Here is a 14,588-nt window from a genome sequence, read left to right as displayed (position 1 = left end):
ACACACACACACACACACACACACACACACACACACACACACACACACACCCCACCCACCCACCCACCCACCCAGTACGCCCAGTAGTAAATACAAGGAAATTGTATCGGAAGTGTAAATGGAATCCTGTGATTAATTATAAAACTAAATTTCTGATCACATTAGATGTCTGTCAGGATTGGCTGTATTCCAGCAGACGGGACAACCAAAAAGATGCCTTCTTTCTCCAGATCTCATAGGCTGCAGCTTATATCTGATTACTGCGGTCTAAGTAATTGTAACCAATGTAGGAATCACAGAGCCTATTAAAAGCATGTCTTTTTCTGTGTCACATCATGACACCTCTGCCTCTCTGTGTGTGTGTCTCTCCCCGCCCCCCCACGCCTCTCCTCCTAGACAGACTTTCTCGGGAAATACAGGAGGAGGCACTGCCAAGGAAACAGACTCTGACCCGTGGAACACAGACTGGAGCCCAGTGATGTCCCAGGCTCTAGCAATGCCCATTAGAAGTCTCAGTCTCATCTCCGCTAAAAATGGCAACCTAATTAGAGAAAAGAGAAATATGCCATACGCAGGTTCTCAAATGGCAGTCCTGATACAGCTGATCTAGGGCTTGTGAGAAAAACAGCTATTCTTTCAGACAGCACCGGTCGCGCATGGCTCAGGGAGAACGCTAGTCCTGAGACACTAATGTGCGCACGGCCTGTTTAGGGAGATTCTCCCTCTCTCGCTCTCAGGCCCTCGCTTTTGCTCGTTCTTTCCCAGGATCAGGTTCCCACCACCCCGCAGCCAGCGCACACCCTCGGTTCCTCAGCCCAGGCTGTGAAGCGCGCCTCCCAAAATGGAAGGGTTAAGACTAAGACCACCGAGAGGAAAAGTCCTCCCGGCTTCCTAGGCCGACCAGCCGCGCGCGCGCGCATACACACTCCCTAGGAGAGGCGCGGCTGCGTGACGTCATAGGAATGAGCCCAGGGGCCCGAGGCCGGGTACTTTTTATCCTTTCTCCCGCTGTACGGGGCGGGGCGGGGAGGGAGCCGGGAGTGTCCGGGGGCACAGTGGGCGCATCTCCCTGGACCGCGTCTTGGGTGCATGGAAACCCTGATGAGAGCGCCCTGGAGGTGGGAGGGTTGAGCCCGCCCCCATGGCGGCGCATCAGAGTGACGACGACGAGTACTTCCTGAGATCCCCGGGAGCATTTCCGGGTGCTGCAGTCCACGTCGCCGACGACGCACGTGGTTCTCAGCTGGGTGGGCTGGCCAGGCAGGGGCTTCTCCGTGACAGCCTGCTTAGGTCCCTCGCAGGGGGCCATGCGTGAGATCTGTGTTAGAAATTTTTGTTTTCTTACTAGGGGTTTTGCGTAGGGTGCACATGCACGCGGGCAAAGGCAAAAGCAAAACTAGGAGAGAGCTTGTCTATTCAAGCTCTTGCAATCTGGAGAGCACTCCATCTGAAGATCAGTGTGTGTCGGCGGGGTGGTTTTGTCTTTACTTCGTGGGGATAAGTAGACACGTTACAGCGGGCAGATTTAAGGCAGGGGTGTTTCTGCATTCAGGACTAGTCTCCGTCTGTGGACCAGGAAATGTTTCTCTCCGTGTCTAGCTAGTTTCAGGAGGATTGACCTTTTTTTTTTAAGTCTCAGTGGCTGTTCCTGAGACAGCAGGAAGCTGGGGGAGACTGTCTGGCCCTTCAGCCAGAAGAGGAAGGTCCGTGTTTGGCCTTCTCACATCTAAACCCCAGAGTCGCCCAAGAGACTGATGGTGGGTATGACAAAGAGTGAACAGCAAGCCTTCTCAAAGATAGAAGGGGCAGGAGTGGTCCTTCCGGGTCAGCCATTTCTGCACGGTGAAAGCCTGTGGAGATTTCTTTCCTGTGGCTTCTGTCATGGCTCAGGTGAAGTTCAGCGTTGTCTGTGGGGTAAAAATGCGCTTGCCCTCTTTTGTGTCTGTCCAAGCAGATATCCAGATAAGCAGAGATTCTCTCTTTAACTCTGGAAGTAATCAATACCTGACGAGCACTTAATGGTTTTTGAAAAGTACTGTTTTCCTGATCTAAATGAAGGAAGCAAAATGAGTCATTATCCCAGAATAAGATCATTGTGCTCATCTTACAAGTGAGGAAACTGACCACAGAGAGGTTCAGTTATCTGCCCAAAGTCACACAGGGAGTAAGTGGCGGGGCCCTGATTTCAAATCTTGGTATGGATGGCTTCATCACCTGTCGGCCATGCAGGAACATAGTGTTGGTTTCCAGATCCACGCATCTGGTTCTGTCCTCTCTGAAACGACACACCTCCTGAGACAACTGACAGGCCTACAGACAGATTGCACTCAAAAAGTGCTAGCCAGTCTCTGGGACACTGGGGATGGCCTGACGGGGAAGAGAAGTGTTGGAGGAAGTAGGTCCCAAAGGCTCACCACCATCCCTGAGGGAGAGCCTACCAGAGGAAGACTGAAGGGCCTGAAAGGGGCCTGTGTTTCTGAGATGGGCCGATGGGCTAACCTATGGCTCGTGTGTTCAGGACGTTGCTTTGAATTATTTTTTTCTTCTTTTAGCACTGACAGTGCATGCTGCGTGTTGAAAACACACAAGGCAGTTAAGCAAAACCAACCAATATATGGATGAGTAGAGAGAATCCCGTTGGACCCAAGGAGTACCTGACTGTCAAACAGCTCTGTGCCGTGCAAAGGAAGAACATTTTCCTAGACGGAATGAAACAAATTAGCTCTTTTTCCTAATTTTTAGTATCCTTCCCTTCCAGATGAAACGACTCAGGCACAGAGAAGCTGGGTCAGCTCCCCCAAGTATTTGAGGTACTAAGTGGTTGAGTGCAGAGGCAGAGAATACGCAACGTGTCCAGAACCGCCTGCGTCCACCCCCACTCCCCATACATCTGCATCTCCTCCGGTGTTGCCAAACTCAGTGAAAAGCAACCTTCTACCCAGCTGCTTGGGCCGGCGATCCTTAAACCCATCCTTCCTTGGGCAGCTGGGTGGCTCAGTCAGTTAAGCACTGCCTTTGGCTCAAGTCATGATCTCCGGATCCTGAGAGTCCTGTCCCGCATCGGGCTCCTTGCTCAGCGGGGTGTCTGCTTCTCCCTCTACCCTTCCCCCCTGCTCACGTTCTCTCTCTCACGCTGTCTCTCTCAGATAAAATCTTTTTTTTTTTATAGCCCTCCTTCCTTGTTGCCTCTCTCACCACCCCTCAGTTACTAAGGCCTATCAATCCAACTCCCTCCATCCTTCTAAATAGGATCCTGACACTTCTTCCATCACTATGGTTCGATCCCTAGTCCAGATGACCCTCCTCTGTGCTTGATAGTCACCACCAATCTTGACCCTTGGCCACAAGTGTTTTCATCCGACTGCCTGAGGGACCTTTCTTAAATCCTAATCTGGTCTTGTCTACCCTGCTCAAAACTCTGCAGGGGGCATCCTGCTGTTTTTAAGATCACATCTGCCTCTTGGACTCGGTACAGCAGGCCTTGCCTGCCCTCAAAGGCCTCGTCTTCAGCACACTGCCTCCTGCTCCACCCCACGCCACATATCCAGCCCCCTTCCGCCTCTTCCTGTTTAGCAGGTGGCCAGTGAACCCAGACGCTCTCTCTTCTCTCTACCTCTCATTTCCCCAGCCCCACGCATGCCATCCCCTGTGGATCGAAGATTCACTTCACTTGCCTGATTCCTACCTATGTTCAGCTGGCAGGTTCAGTAGAGGGCAATTTCCACTTAACGCGAGGAGTACCTGGATGAAAAGGCACTGTTCACAGAACTTTGTGCTGAAAAGAAGTGATGGAGATTCCGTTATAAATCCCCTCAAATGGACAGAGGTTTTACTCTGGACCAGAGTGAGCTAATTGGAAATGCAATCTGACAGCAATTTGGCCTTTCTGGAAAAGGCTTCCTTGCTTAGACTAGGATTACACTCGGCAAAGATCTCACCTCATTTTACATGGAGCCTTGGATCCACGTGACTCGGAGTTTGGAATGTGGCCCACATTTTCCAGTGTGAAGGGGTCCTTCCTTCCGGTGACGAGGGATAAGCAGAAACATGGAAAGAATATGTCATTAGGGCACCTGTGACCCAGGACATTAAGCAGGCCTGCAGCCACCTCCCGTGGACTTTGTTCTGATGCGCTACTTTTTCAGTGGAAGTTGCAGTCTGAGTTTTCTGTTGGGACAAGAGAAAGTATACGAACTGGTCTTTCCTTTACAAGGGGTTTGGTTAATTTGTTCCTGTGGCGGTGGAGGAAGCAAGGATTAGCTGCCTGCTCCTATGGGAACTCACCAAGGGAGTCTGACAGTGCCTTTGTACGAGTCCCTAGGGGCCCCCACCAGGTGCCCGCAAGCCCTAGAGGAAACTATGTCGGTCCCTCGAGCATCCAGTGGAGAGCATGAACCCACCACTGGTTTCTCCCTGCCATAGGCTCAACTCAGCTACGAGATTACCCGCATTCACTACAAGCCCTGTAAGCACAGCACACCTCAGCATGAAAAGAAGTGTGTGCCTTGGATAAGACAAAAGGTGGAACCACCAGTCCAACCAGTACCGCCCCAACTCCCAGCCCCGGCCAGAGGGTGGGACTAGACTCCCAGGGGACTGGCCTACTTTCCTCCATTGCTGACGTGTCTCTAACACAGGGCACGGTGTGATTGCCTCTTCCCGCGGCCTAGGTCTTGAGGAGCTAAGGTGTGCGTGGTAGATAACAGTGTGATTACCCAGGGACTCGGGTAAGCCTGAAAGCCCAACGTCCGCAGACGGGGAAGCAAGCCGAAAGGAGTCAGTGGCTGATGCAGGAGAGGGTGGATCTAGAAATCCCACCTCCGTTTTGCCTGACTCAAAAGCCAGTCTTGGCGCTCACGACGACACACCTGGATTGTGTTTCGGTTGCTGAAATGGAGATACTGTTCCACGATTGCATAGTCGTCGTGGTCCCAACACCGTGTCCACCTTGAAACGCAGGTCCCCGGCAGGGTGGAGCAACCCCGAAAGGTTCTAAGACTCTGTGTCTGCCCTCTGAGGAGCGGCCCCGAAGCAACAGCCCTGGAGTCCCTTGGCGTGGGAGGCTTGCCTCAGAGCCCACAGCCGAGCAGGGCTTCAGCTTCCAGCGTTCCCCTGTGGAGAGGCCCTTTGCCACGTTAGAGGGACTTCTGCGATCCACCCCACTCCCCAAACTCGGTCTCCACCAGTCCCACTCTGTTCCCCAGAGACTATGAATGGAGAGGCAAGGGGAGCCCGAGGAACTGCTTTTGGCGGCTGCGTCACCGCCGCGGAGCTGGCCAAAGGGCAGTGGTGGTTGGAGCTCGGTAGACCGAGGCCGGAAACCTGGCTCTGCCTGTGGGGATCTCTGGGTTTTTCAGCTGGCAGGTCTGGAAAATGTGGGTGATCCGAGTGCTTGCCTCATCAGCCTCCACCCCTGAGAAGTGGGTCCTGACCAAACGCACACGTACACTTAGAGAGGGGGAAGACGTCCTCCTCTGTGTTCCTAAGGTACTTCGACTTAAATTCCACCATCAGTGTTCTCACAGAACATGTGGTGGTCATCTGCTGGCAGATTCAGCCTACCTCGTCCCTACATCCCCAAACCGTGTCCAGGAAGCTGATGCATGGTATTCAGCTGGCGCTTAGAGCACGTTTTGTCAGCGAATGAGGGACCCTGACCCAAGGGTGACCTTATGACTTCACCATAAAGGGTAGCTATCGTACCAGCTGTTTCTGGATTACAAATGGAGGAAACAGGACATCTCTGTACTCAGATTCTCTTTGGGGGGAGGAGGAGGAAGGTTGCATCTTTTGTACCACCTCTAACTGCACATGCTTAAAAGAAAAACTGCGAGGCTATGAAGATCTTTTAATTGTGTGGGACACTCTGTCGCCCCATCAGCCACAGTTCTGATCTCACAGTGGAACTTGGATCACGATCCTCGGAGCACCAGTGAGCTCAGAGAGTATCTTCCAAGGGACCGGTGCACACAGCAGGTGCCCACAGTGATGTGTCCAACAGGTGGACTGTTGAGTGAATTCAGGCTGCTAATTAAGGGTGTGATGCTATGGCTAGAGCACAAATGCCCTGGGGGACAGGGACACGGGCTCCCAGGTGAAGGGTATGTCGGTCTGGGGGAGTGCTGTCAGCCTCTCAGGGAGGTGCTCTTCCTCACTGTCCTTCCAGCTCTTTGCCAAACGTGCCTCTTCTCTGAATGGTCTTCTCCGTGTCCCTTTCTGCCTGCTTTCCAGCCTGATACAGGCTGTCACTCAGCATCTGTGATCTGTCGGTGTCCTTTGTGGTCCAGCCGACTGAGTTGAAGCATCCTCACCCAGCAGGATCTGGGGCCTGTCACCCTCTGCTGTCCCCGCTTTCTGTGAGGCTCTCATTCCCTGTCCAGCCCCCCGACAGTATGTGCGCCGTGGCCCGGCAGCCTCTGCTCCAGACACTTCTTCCTCAGTGTTCCCTCTTGTCTGGAAAGCCCTGACCCAGATACCTGCCTCTCGGACTCCTCTCCCTGTTCACACTGTTGGTGGAAGGTTGCCTCCTCGAGAAGCCTGACTGGCCTCACTCCCCTGGGGTTCCTTTCTAGGTTAGGCTTTGGAGCTTACAGATCACCCGGAGAGGCAGTGCCGCCAGGGGTGCTTACATCTGGAGTCAGGATGCACCTGGGCTGCGGTTCCGTCTCTTGCCGCAGGTGAGCTCTTGAGATGTCACTTACCCTCCCCGCACAGGCCTTTTCTCCCTTGGGACCATGGAAGATACACGGATGGGCCTCACATTCTCCTTTATTCCATTTGGTAGGTATTCGTGAATGCCCCCCTGAGGTTGAGGCTCTGATGGGTGAACAAGACAAAGTCCCTGGACTCTGCCAGGGCCTGGGCTAGTGAGCGAGCCAAACAGTCCGCCTCTGACGGCTGGGTGGGGTTTGGGGCCGGGAAAGGGGAAACGCAGGGTGTTGTGGAAGTTCGGGGGAGGTTCAGGGGAAGGAGAAGGAGGCTTGCTGATAGAAACGCTGCCTGAATCCCCAGACGGGGGTAAGAGGCGAAGGGCTTCCTTACTGCCGTTACCTTCCCAAACGTTTCGTGCAGGACAGGTGTGGCATCACCCTCCAGTCCTCCTGGCCGAATGAGAGGAATGAGGGTGTGAGCCGGTGCTGGCCAGTGGGAAAGGAAGAGACAAGGAAACTCCCTTGTTCGTACAAAAGATCCAGGACTGGAAAGTCTCTTTTCTGCACTGGACCTTGCTGTATCTGGATGCTGGTCTTGGAACATCTGTTCCAGAAATGGCCACATCAGAGCTGGAAAGAACCTACGTCCTTGATGGCATCACTGGACCCCAGAGTGTGCCCACCCGTACCCACCCACCCTTCTGATTTCGTTTGTGTGACTGTGACTTGCCTTTGTGCTCAGGCCTGTTTGCAGAGGGGTCTCCTCCTTACTCACAGCACGAAGCTGACTTCCTGATAGGGTGAGCATCATGGGGTCTGGTTCTCTGTTGTTTTGTGGAGCCCACACCATATAATGGGTAAGGACACAAGCTCTGACCCTAGACACCCTTCCTTCCAACCCAGTTCTGCCACTTGCAGTCACGTCCTCTGGAGAAATTTACTTGGCCCTCTGTGCCCTACGCCCCTCACCTGTGAAATGGGTTTGTTATTCTTTGTAATAACACCACCAGACAGAGAAGGTTGCATTTCTGAGTACGTAATGAGGTCATGCAGAGATGGTTCACAGAATTGGGCCTGGCACGTTCCCTGTCATTACAACCACTGAGGCTGCCACGGGATAGGTTGCAGGTCACGCTTCACACTGAATGAGCCACGGCCAAGAATGTGGAGATGGCATCAGACGTGTCTCTTCAGCCCCAGAGACTCTCTTCCTGTGCCACTGTCTTCTCGTCCTTGGTGTCACGCACGGATGACCCCTCACCGGGGGCCTCACCAGAAAGGCTGGCTTTCCCACTGTGGGTCTCCCATTTGGGGGAACACAAATATACATCATGTTGCATCGTGCGCACGAATCCAGGTCACTCCCGTCCCGTCCTCAGATAGCTAGGGGCTGCTTCTGGTGCCGTGGGGGGTGGGTAAGGGGCCGGGGAGGGCAGGGCAGGTAACAGAGCACGGGATGCTCTGGGAGTGCCGCGTGGCGTCGGCAGTGCTCTGTGTCCCGGTGCCTGCCTGGATCTCCAAACTGCCCTCCCTGCACCCCAGCATTCGGTTGACACTCTCACCCGATTCCAGGGCAGACCCTGCCACATCAGCCTCTCTCCTTCAGCTTCAAATTGCTCCGGGTAGAAGGGCGTCAGTCTGCCTCCACGAGGTTTGTTGGGAGACCCGCAGGAGACAATAGATGGGAACCACGTAGCTGACATTACCTGGCACGTGGAAGGCACTCAGTGAGCGGCGGCATCACCTGTCCCGCTTCTGTAATCCATAGCAGCTGGCCTGCAAATGGTCCGATCTCCTCCTCTCTCAGGCGGCTGCTCACGTCCCATCGTGTATGTGTGCCACCCCTCCTGTATCCGCTCCCCTGCTGACTGACAGCTGGGTGCTTTCCAGTCTCCTGGCTCCTGGGGAGAAAGCTGCAGTGCACAGGGGAGTGCGGACATCTCTTGGAGACGCCGCCGATCTCCGTTCTTCTGGACATATACCCAGGGGTGGGATTGCTGCATCACATGGTAGGTTTTTTGGTTTTGTAGTTCTTGGTGCTTTGGAGGGGGGCACCCTGCTGTGAACAAGCACCTGTGACAGTGTCACTTTTAACTTTTTGAGGAACCTCCATACCACTTTCTGTCGTGGCTGTGCCAGTTTGCATCCCACCGACGGGGCGCAAGGGTTCCCGTGTTCTTGCTTGCCCAGTGACACTTGTGATCTGCTGTGTTTGGTAGTTGGTGTGACGAGACCCGTCCTCACGTGTGCAGCCCGACCTCTCACTGTGGTGTTCACGTGCCTTTTGCTGATGATTGGGGATGTGGAGCCACGTTCCACATGCCTTTTGGCCACTTGTGTGTCTTCTTTGGGGAAATGTCTGTTCAGATACTTCGCCCGTTTTTACATTGGTTTGCTTGTTTTCTTGCTGTTGAGTTAGAAAAGTCCGTTATACGTGGGGAAGATCAGCTCCTTGTCAGGTAACGCAGTTTGCAAATGTTGTGCCCGTTTTGCAGATTGCCTTTTCGCCTTGTTGGTGGTTCCCTTTGCTGTGCTGAAGCTTTGACGTTGCATGTAGTCCCACTTGTCTGTTTTTGCTTTTCTTGCCGGTGCCGCGGGTGTTGATTCCACGAGATCATCACCAAGACCCGTGTCCTGCAGCTTTTTCTTTCCTCTGTGTTTTCTTTCAGGAGTTTACAGTGTGGGGTCTTATATTTAATCTTCAGTCCCCTTTGGGTTGATTTTCGTGTGTGGCGTAACAGAGGGTCCAGTGTCATCCTTTTGCACGTGGGCCTCCGGTTTTCCCAGCGCCATTTGACAGAGTGTCCTTTCCCCGTTGCGTGTTACTGGCGTCCTCGTCAAGGTCCGTTGACTGTCGGTGCCTTGGGTTTATTTCTGGGTTCTCTTCTGTCCCATTGGTCTGTGTCTGTCTTTCCGCCAGTACCGTACTGATTTACTTACTGTTGCCTGGGACTGGGTTTGGAAATGAAGAACTTTGGTACCTCCAGCTGTGTTCTTCCTCAAGGGGGCCTTGGCCGTCCTGGGTCTTGTGTTGTTCCAGATGCAGTTTGGGATTGTTTTTCTATTACTGAGAAATGCCACTGGGGTTTTGACAGGCATAGCATGGAGTCTGTCATTTTTCTTTCTAATCTTTCATCTTAAACTGTAGATGACATTGATTAATCAGTTATATGCCAGATCTGAGGATTGCCTTAGTTGGTTTCCACTTACTGAACCACCCTTGCTTTCCCGAGCTAACCCACTTGATCATGGTGTATTTTCTCTGACCAGATTGCTGGATACCACTGCTGGCATTTCGTTGAGGAATTTTGTGCTTGTGCTCAGAAAGAATATTGGTTGGTAGTTTTTCTTTTCTTGGTATCAGTGAAATTGTAGCCACAGAAATCACTTGCAGGTGTTTCCTTCGCTTAGTTTTCTGGAGGACATTGTGTAGAATTTCTGTGTGTGTCTGTTTTTCCTGTCGATACTTGGTAGAGTTCACTGCCGATACCGTCTGGGATTGTCGTCAGAGGTTTTAAACAACCGATTCAATTTCTGTAAACGATACGGAATCGTGCGTGTTATTTTGCCTTAGATAAGTTTAGTAGTTTATCGGGTTGCTAGTTGTCGCATTTATATATGTAGATTTGAATGTAATACTGCTTCTTACTTCTTTCATATTTGCTGGGTCTCTAGCGAAATGTCCTCTTTCATTCCTGCTATTGGTAACGTATTTCTTCTCTCCCTCTTTTCTCTCTTTTTCTCCAGTTTTCTTGAGACAGAATTGACACAGAGCAGCGCAGAAGGGATACAACATAATATTGTGACTTACACATACCATGAAAGGATTACCTCAGTAAGCCTAGTTGACATCCACCATCTCCTATAGATAGAAAAAGAAGAAAAAGAAAACAGGGTTTTCCTTGTGAAGAGAACTCTTGGGATTTACTGTCTAACAACTTTCATCTATACCACATGGCGGTGTTAACTAGAGTCATCATGTTGTACATTATGTCCCCAGTACTTATTTATCTTATAACTGGAAGTTTGTTCTTTTGACCGCCATCCTCTAATTTTTCCTCCCTCCCCAGATCGCCACCTGTGATAACCACAAATCTGATACCTGTTTCTATAAATGTGGGAGGGTTTTTCCAGTCCTCTGTATGAGTGAGGTCATACCGTATTTGTCTTTCTCTGATGTACTCACTTAGCATAATGCCCTCAAGGTCCATCTCTGTTGTCACAAATGACAGGATTTCCTCCTCTTTTATGGCTGAATTGTGTGTGTGTGTGTGTGTGTGTGTGTGTGTGTGTGTTTTCTTGATCCATTTACCTGTCAAGAACACCTAGATTGTGTCCCAAGTCTTGCTTATTGTAAATAATGCTGCTGTGAACGCGGGATGCCCATATGTCTTTGACATAGTAGTTCCATTTCTTTCAGATACATTCTCAGGAATGGAATGTCTGCATCATATGGTAGTTCTGTTTTTAATTTTTAGAGGAATCTCCATACCGTTTTCCATACTGACGGCGCCATTTTACAGTCCTGCCAACAATGCAAAAGATGTCTCTTTAAGACTTATTTATTTGAGGAGAGTGCACTGGGGTGGGGGGACAGAGGGAGAGGGAGACTTAAGCAGACTCCCCGCTGAGCCTGGAGCCCGATGCGGGGCTTGATTGCACGACCCCGAGATGGCAACCTGAGCCAAAACCAAGAGTCAGATGCTCAACCAGCTGCACCATCCAGGCGCCCCATGATTTCTTTATTCTCCACATCCGAGCCAGCATTCTTATCTCTTGTCTTTTTGATGCTAGCCATTCTAACAGGTGTGAGGTGATAGCTCATTGTGGTTTTGAATTGCGTTTCCCTGACGATTAGTGGTTTGGAGCAGCTCTTCATGTCCCTATTGGCCATCTGTACGTCTGCTTTAGAAAAATGTCTGTTCACATCCTCTACCCATTTTTTAAGTCAGATTACTAGCCTTTTTGCCATGGAGTTGTATGCGTTCTTTGTATATTTTGCATCTGACCCCCTTGACAGATACGTGGTTTGCAAATACCTTTTCCCGTTCCATAAGTTGTCTTTTCACCTCGTTGGTGGTTTCTTTGGTGTGCAGCTTTTTAGTTACATGTAACCCTGCTGCTTTCTTTTTGATTTTATTTTCTGTGCTTTGGGGGTCAGAGCCAAGAATTCATGGCCAAGACCCGTGTCAAGGAGTTTTTTGGTTCTGTATCCTCCTAGGAGTTTTGTAGTTTCCGGTCTTCCGTTGAAGTCTTTAATCTACTTCAGGTAAATTGTTGTGTGTCTAAGTCAGGAATCCCGCTTTCTTCTTTGACATGTGAATATTCCATTCTCACAGCACCATTTATTGAAGAGACTGTCTTTTCTCCATTGAGTATTCTGGACTCCTCTGTCAAATATTGGTTGACCATATACGCCTGGGGTCACTTCTGGGCTCTCAGTTCTGTTCCGTTGGTCTGCGTGTCGCTTTTTATGCCAGGACCACACTGTTCTGATTCCTCTGGCTTTGCCATATGGCTAGAAAGCAGGAAGTGGGATGTATCTTGCTTTGTTGTCCTCTCTGCTTTTCTTCTTTTCCTCCATCAGTCCTGTGAGAAGTGTATCCAGTTTTATTGATTATTTCAAGGAGGCAACTTTTGATGTGAGGCCCTCTAACGTGCCTTGTTAGAGATTTCATTGATTTCTGTTCTTAGGCTTTGGTAAATTCTTATTTATTCTTACAGGGGATTTTGAAATGGTTTCCACAGGCTTGAGGGTCCTTTTTAGGTAGATGAAAGCCGGTGAAAATGGAAAAGAATGTGTCCTTCCCTGTGGTGGAAATGCTTTGATTTTAGCAAAAGTCTGCTTTTCAAAGGTACACGAGCACCTAGAAGGAGAGCACATGCCAGTCACCCACGGATTGTTGTTAAAATGATGCTTGAGAACAGTCATAAAACGTCAGCAGGGAATTAGCATGGTTGACTGCAGGACATCATTCGCCCTGACAGGTCACGTGGACGCGATGGCGGATCTCACTTCTGAGACTCTGATTCTGTGCCGTCAGTATTCTGAGCTCTTGGAACCGCATTATCTCACTGAAAGCGCAGAACAGTCCTAGCGACCAGGGCTCATTACTGTCCCCGTTTCACAGATAGGAGACAGAGGCACACAAAGGTTAAGTCAGGGGAATTATAATGGGTTTTCTCTCTTCTTTTATCACCATGTGCTGCAGTCTGGGTTCTTCTGGCCGTGCACATCCCTCGCTACCTTCATCTTCTTCCTTCCTTCCTTCCTGTCTAGACCCAAGGACCAGGTGGCGCTGCGAGCACCGACTACACCTCCATGGATCCAGTCCAGAAATGTTTTAACTCCACGTTGACTCCTGAATCTTCCCCAGTGATCTCTGAAGAGACTTCGCGGGAAGTCACAGCAGCCTCCCCTCCTTCCTTCTCAGAACTGCTGATGATGGGCCTCGGTGACCTCAAAACCGGTGCGGGCACAAAACACCCTGCCCCTCTGCCAGAGGGGCTGCTCCAGCAGCGGTACAGGGATGAGAAAACCCTCCAAGAGAGGCGGTGGGAAAGGTCAGCGTCCCCTCAGAGGAAGAGAACCCTTCTGGGGCACATGAGACGGCGACACCTCGATCACGTGGCACCTTACCGGGTCGAGAGGAAGGCCAGGATCTCTTCCTTGGGGGACAGAGATCAGAACAGATTCAGATGTGAATGTCGATACTGCCAGAGCCACAGGCCCAGTGTCTCTGGGATGCCTGCAGAGAGGAAAGGGGCCCCGCATCCTTCCTCCTGGGACACACTGGTGCAGGGCCTCAGTGGCTTGACCCTCAGCCTGGGGACCAGCCGGCCCGGCCTTCTGCCCGATGGGGTGCTCCAGCAGCAAGAGAGAGAGGAGAAACTCCAACGGGAGATGCAGCAGGAAAGCAAAAGAATGTTCCAGAGGCTCCTAAAGCAGTGGTTGAAAGAAAACTGAGGCTCTCGTCCTCGCGTGACAGAGATCGCAACGGAGTCAGAGGTGGAGGCTGGTGTGGCCAGATCCTGAGCGTGGAATCCTTTTGGGGACCAGAGACTAAGCACTCAGGGAAGTCAGAGAAGGAACAAGAGCAGCGTGAGGACTGGACACTCTGTCCGTGTGAGCATGGATCCAATCCCGGGAAGGTCCTGCTCTTCCCTGCCTGGAATTTCTGGATCACCGTGGGGCTTTCTAGGGGATGCTGCATACCAGGGGTCCTTAACTTCTGTATCACGGCTCCCATGATGCATGTTGTCCCTTTCCCACCCCGGATCTCTGTCTCTCCTCCCTGCCTCGTTGTCAGTAAGATGTAGGGTTTCTCTGTAGCATGAATGCCCTGGTGACGGCCATGTGCTTTTGTGCCGTGTCACTGACTGCCTCCCAGAAGCAGCACTAGGTCTGCTGGGATGCCTGGGCGCTCAGCTGGGCTCCGCTTCCAAGAATCTGACGCTAAGCCAGGCGCGGAAAGGGACGTAGAACTGGCACGTGGTGGTTCACCATTGTGTTCTCTGTGTAAGCCATCGCGAATGTGCTGAGCTAACTGTAGGTCCACAGTTCCCTGCTTCGTGACATTGATAGTATTCCCCTGGGCGGAATTTCTGACGGGTTCCCTCATCACGCATACCAAATAAATACACGTATGAAAGGAAAATAGCTGTGGAGTTCTGGTTTCTCGATCCCTGTTGCTTTCTGCTTTGTTAGATCTGAGATCATGACATTTAAATCCTAGAGCAGCCGATCACGCTTTCTCAGGAGGAGAACTCTGAACTGTACGGCTTCGCAGCAGGGGCTGGGGAGGGCACCCGGGGACAGCATCACGTCACCGTTTGCGGCCCTGCGGTGGGACCAGCCTTCACATCATCCAGGAGCAAGGGGAAGAGAGCCTCCCTGCCCACAGAGAGCAGGAGGCAGCGTCCGCTGCCCACGGTAGG

At 51.6% G+C, this 14,588-nt stretch overlaps 1 protein-coding gene across 4 annotated transcripts in view; it reads left to right on the top strand.

Annotated features, from left to right (window-relative positions):
• Nucleotides 1-14,299, top strand: part of LOC111139801 (family with sequence similarity 156 member A) — a 41,247-nt gene extending 26,948 nt beyond the window's left edge. For 2 of the 4 annotated variants that reach the window (XM_022492201.1, XM_022492202.1), the window contains exon 3: nucleotides 12,931-14,299. In XM_022492201.1, the coding sequence (XP_022347909.1) occupies nucleotides 12,973-13,617 (645 nt within the window). In that variant the 5' untranslated portion in view covers nucleotides 12,931-12,972 and the 3' untranslated portion in view covers nucleotides 13,618-14,299. Of the gene's footprint in view, nucleotides 1-6,596; nucleotides 6,678-8,591; nucleotides 8,660-12,862 lie in introns of those variants that run through there. The other 2 variants (XM_022492203.1, XM_022492200.1) reach the window with 2 other exon arrangements.
• The last annotated feature ends 289 nt before the right edge of the window (nucleotides 14,300-14,588 follow it).

This window comes from Enhydra lutris, unplaced genomic scaffold (genome assembly GCF_002288905.1).
Source record: "Enhydra lutris kenyoni isolate GAN:26980312 unplaced genomic scaffold, ASM228890v2 scaffoldscaffold119, whole genome shotgun sequence".
Classification (NCBI taxonomy): Eukaryota; Metazoa; Chordata; class Mammalia; order Carnivora; family Mustelidae; genus Enhydra; species Enhydra lutris.
This window is presented reverse-complemented; position numbering and strand designations above follow the sequence as displayed.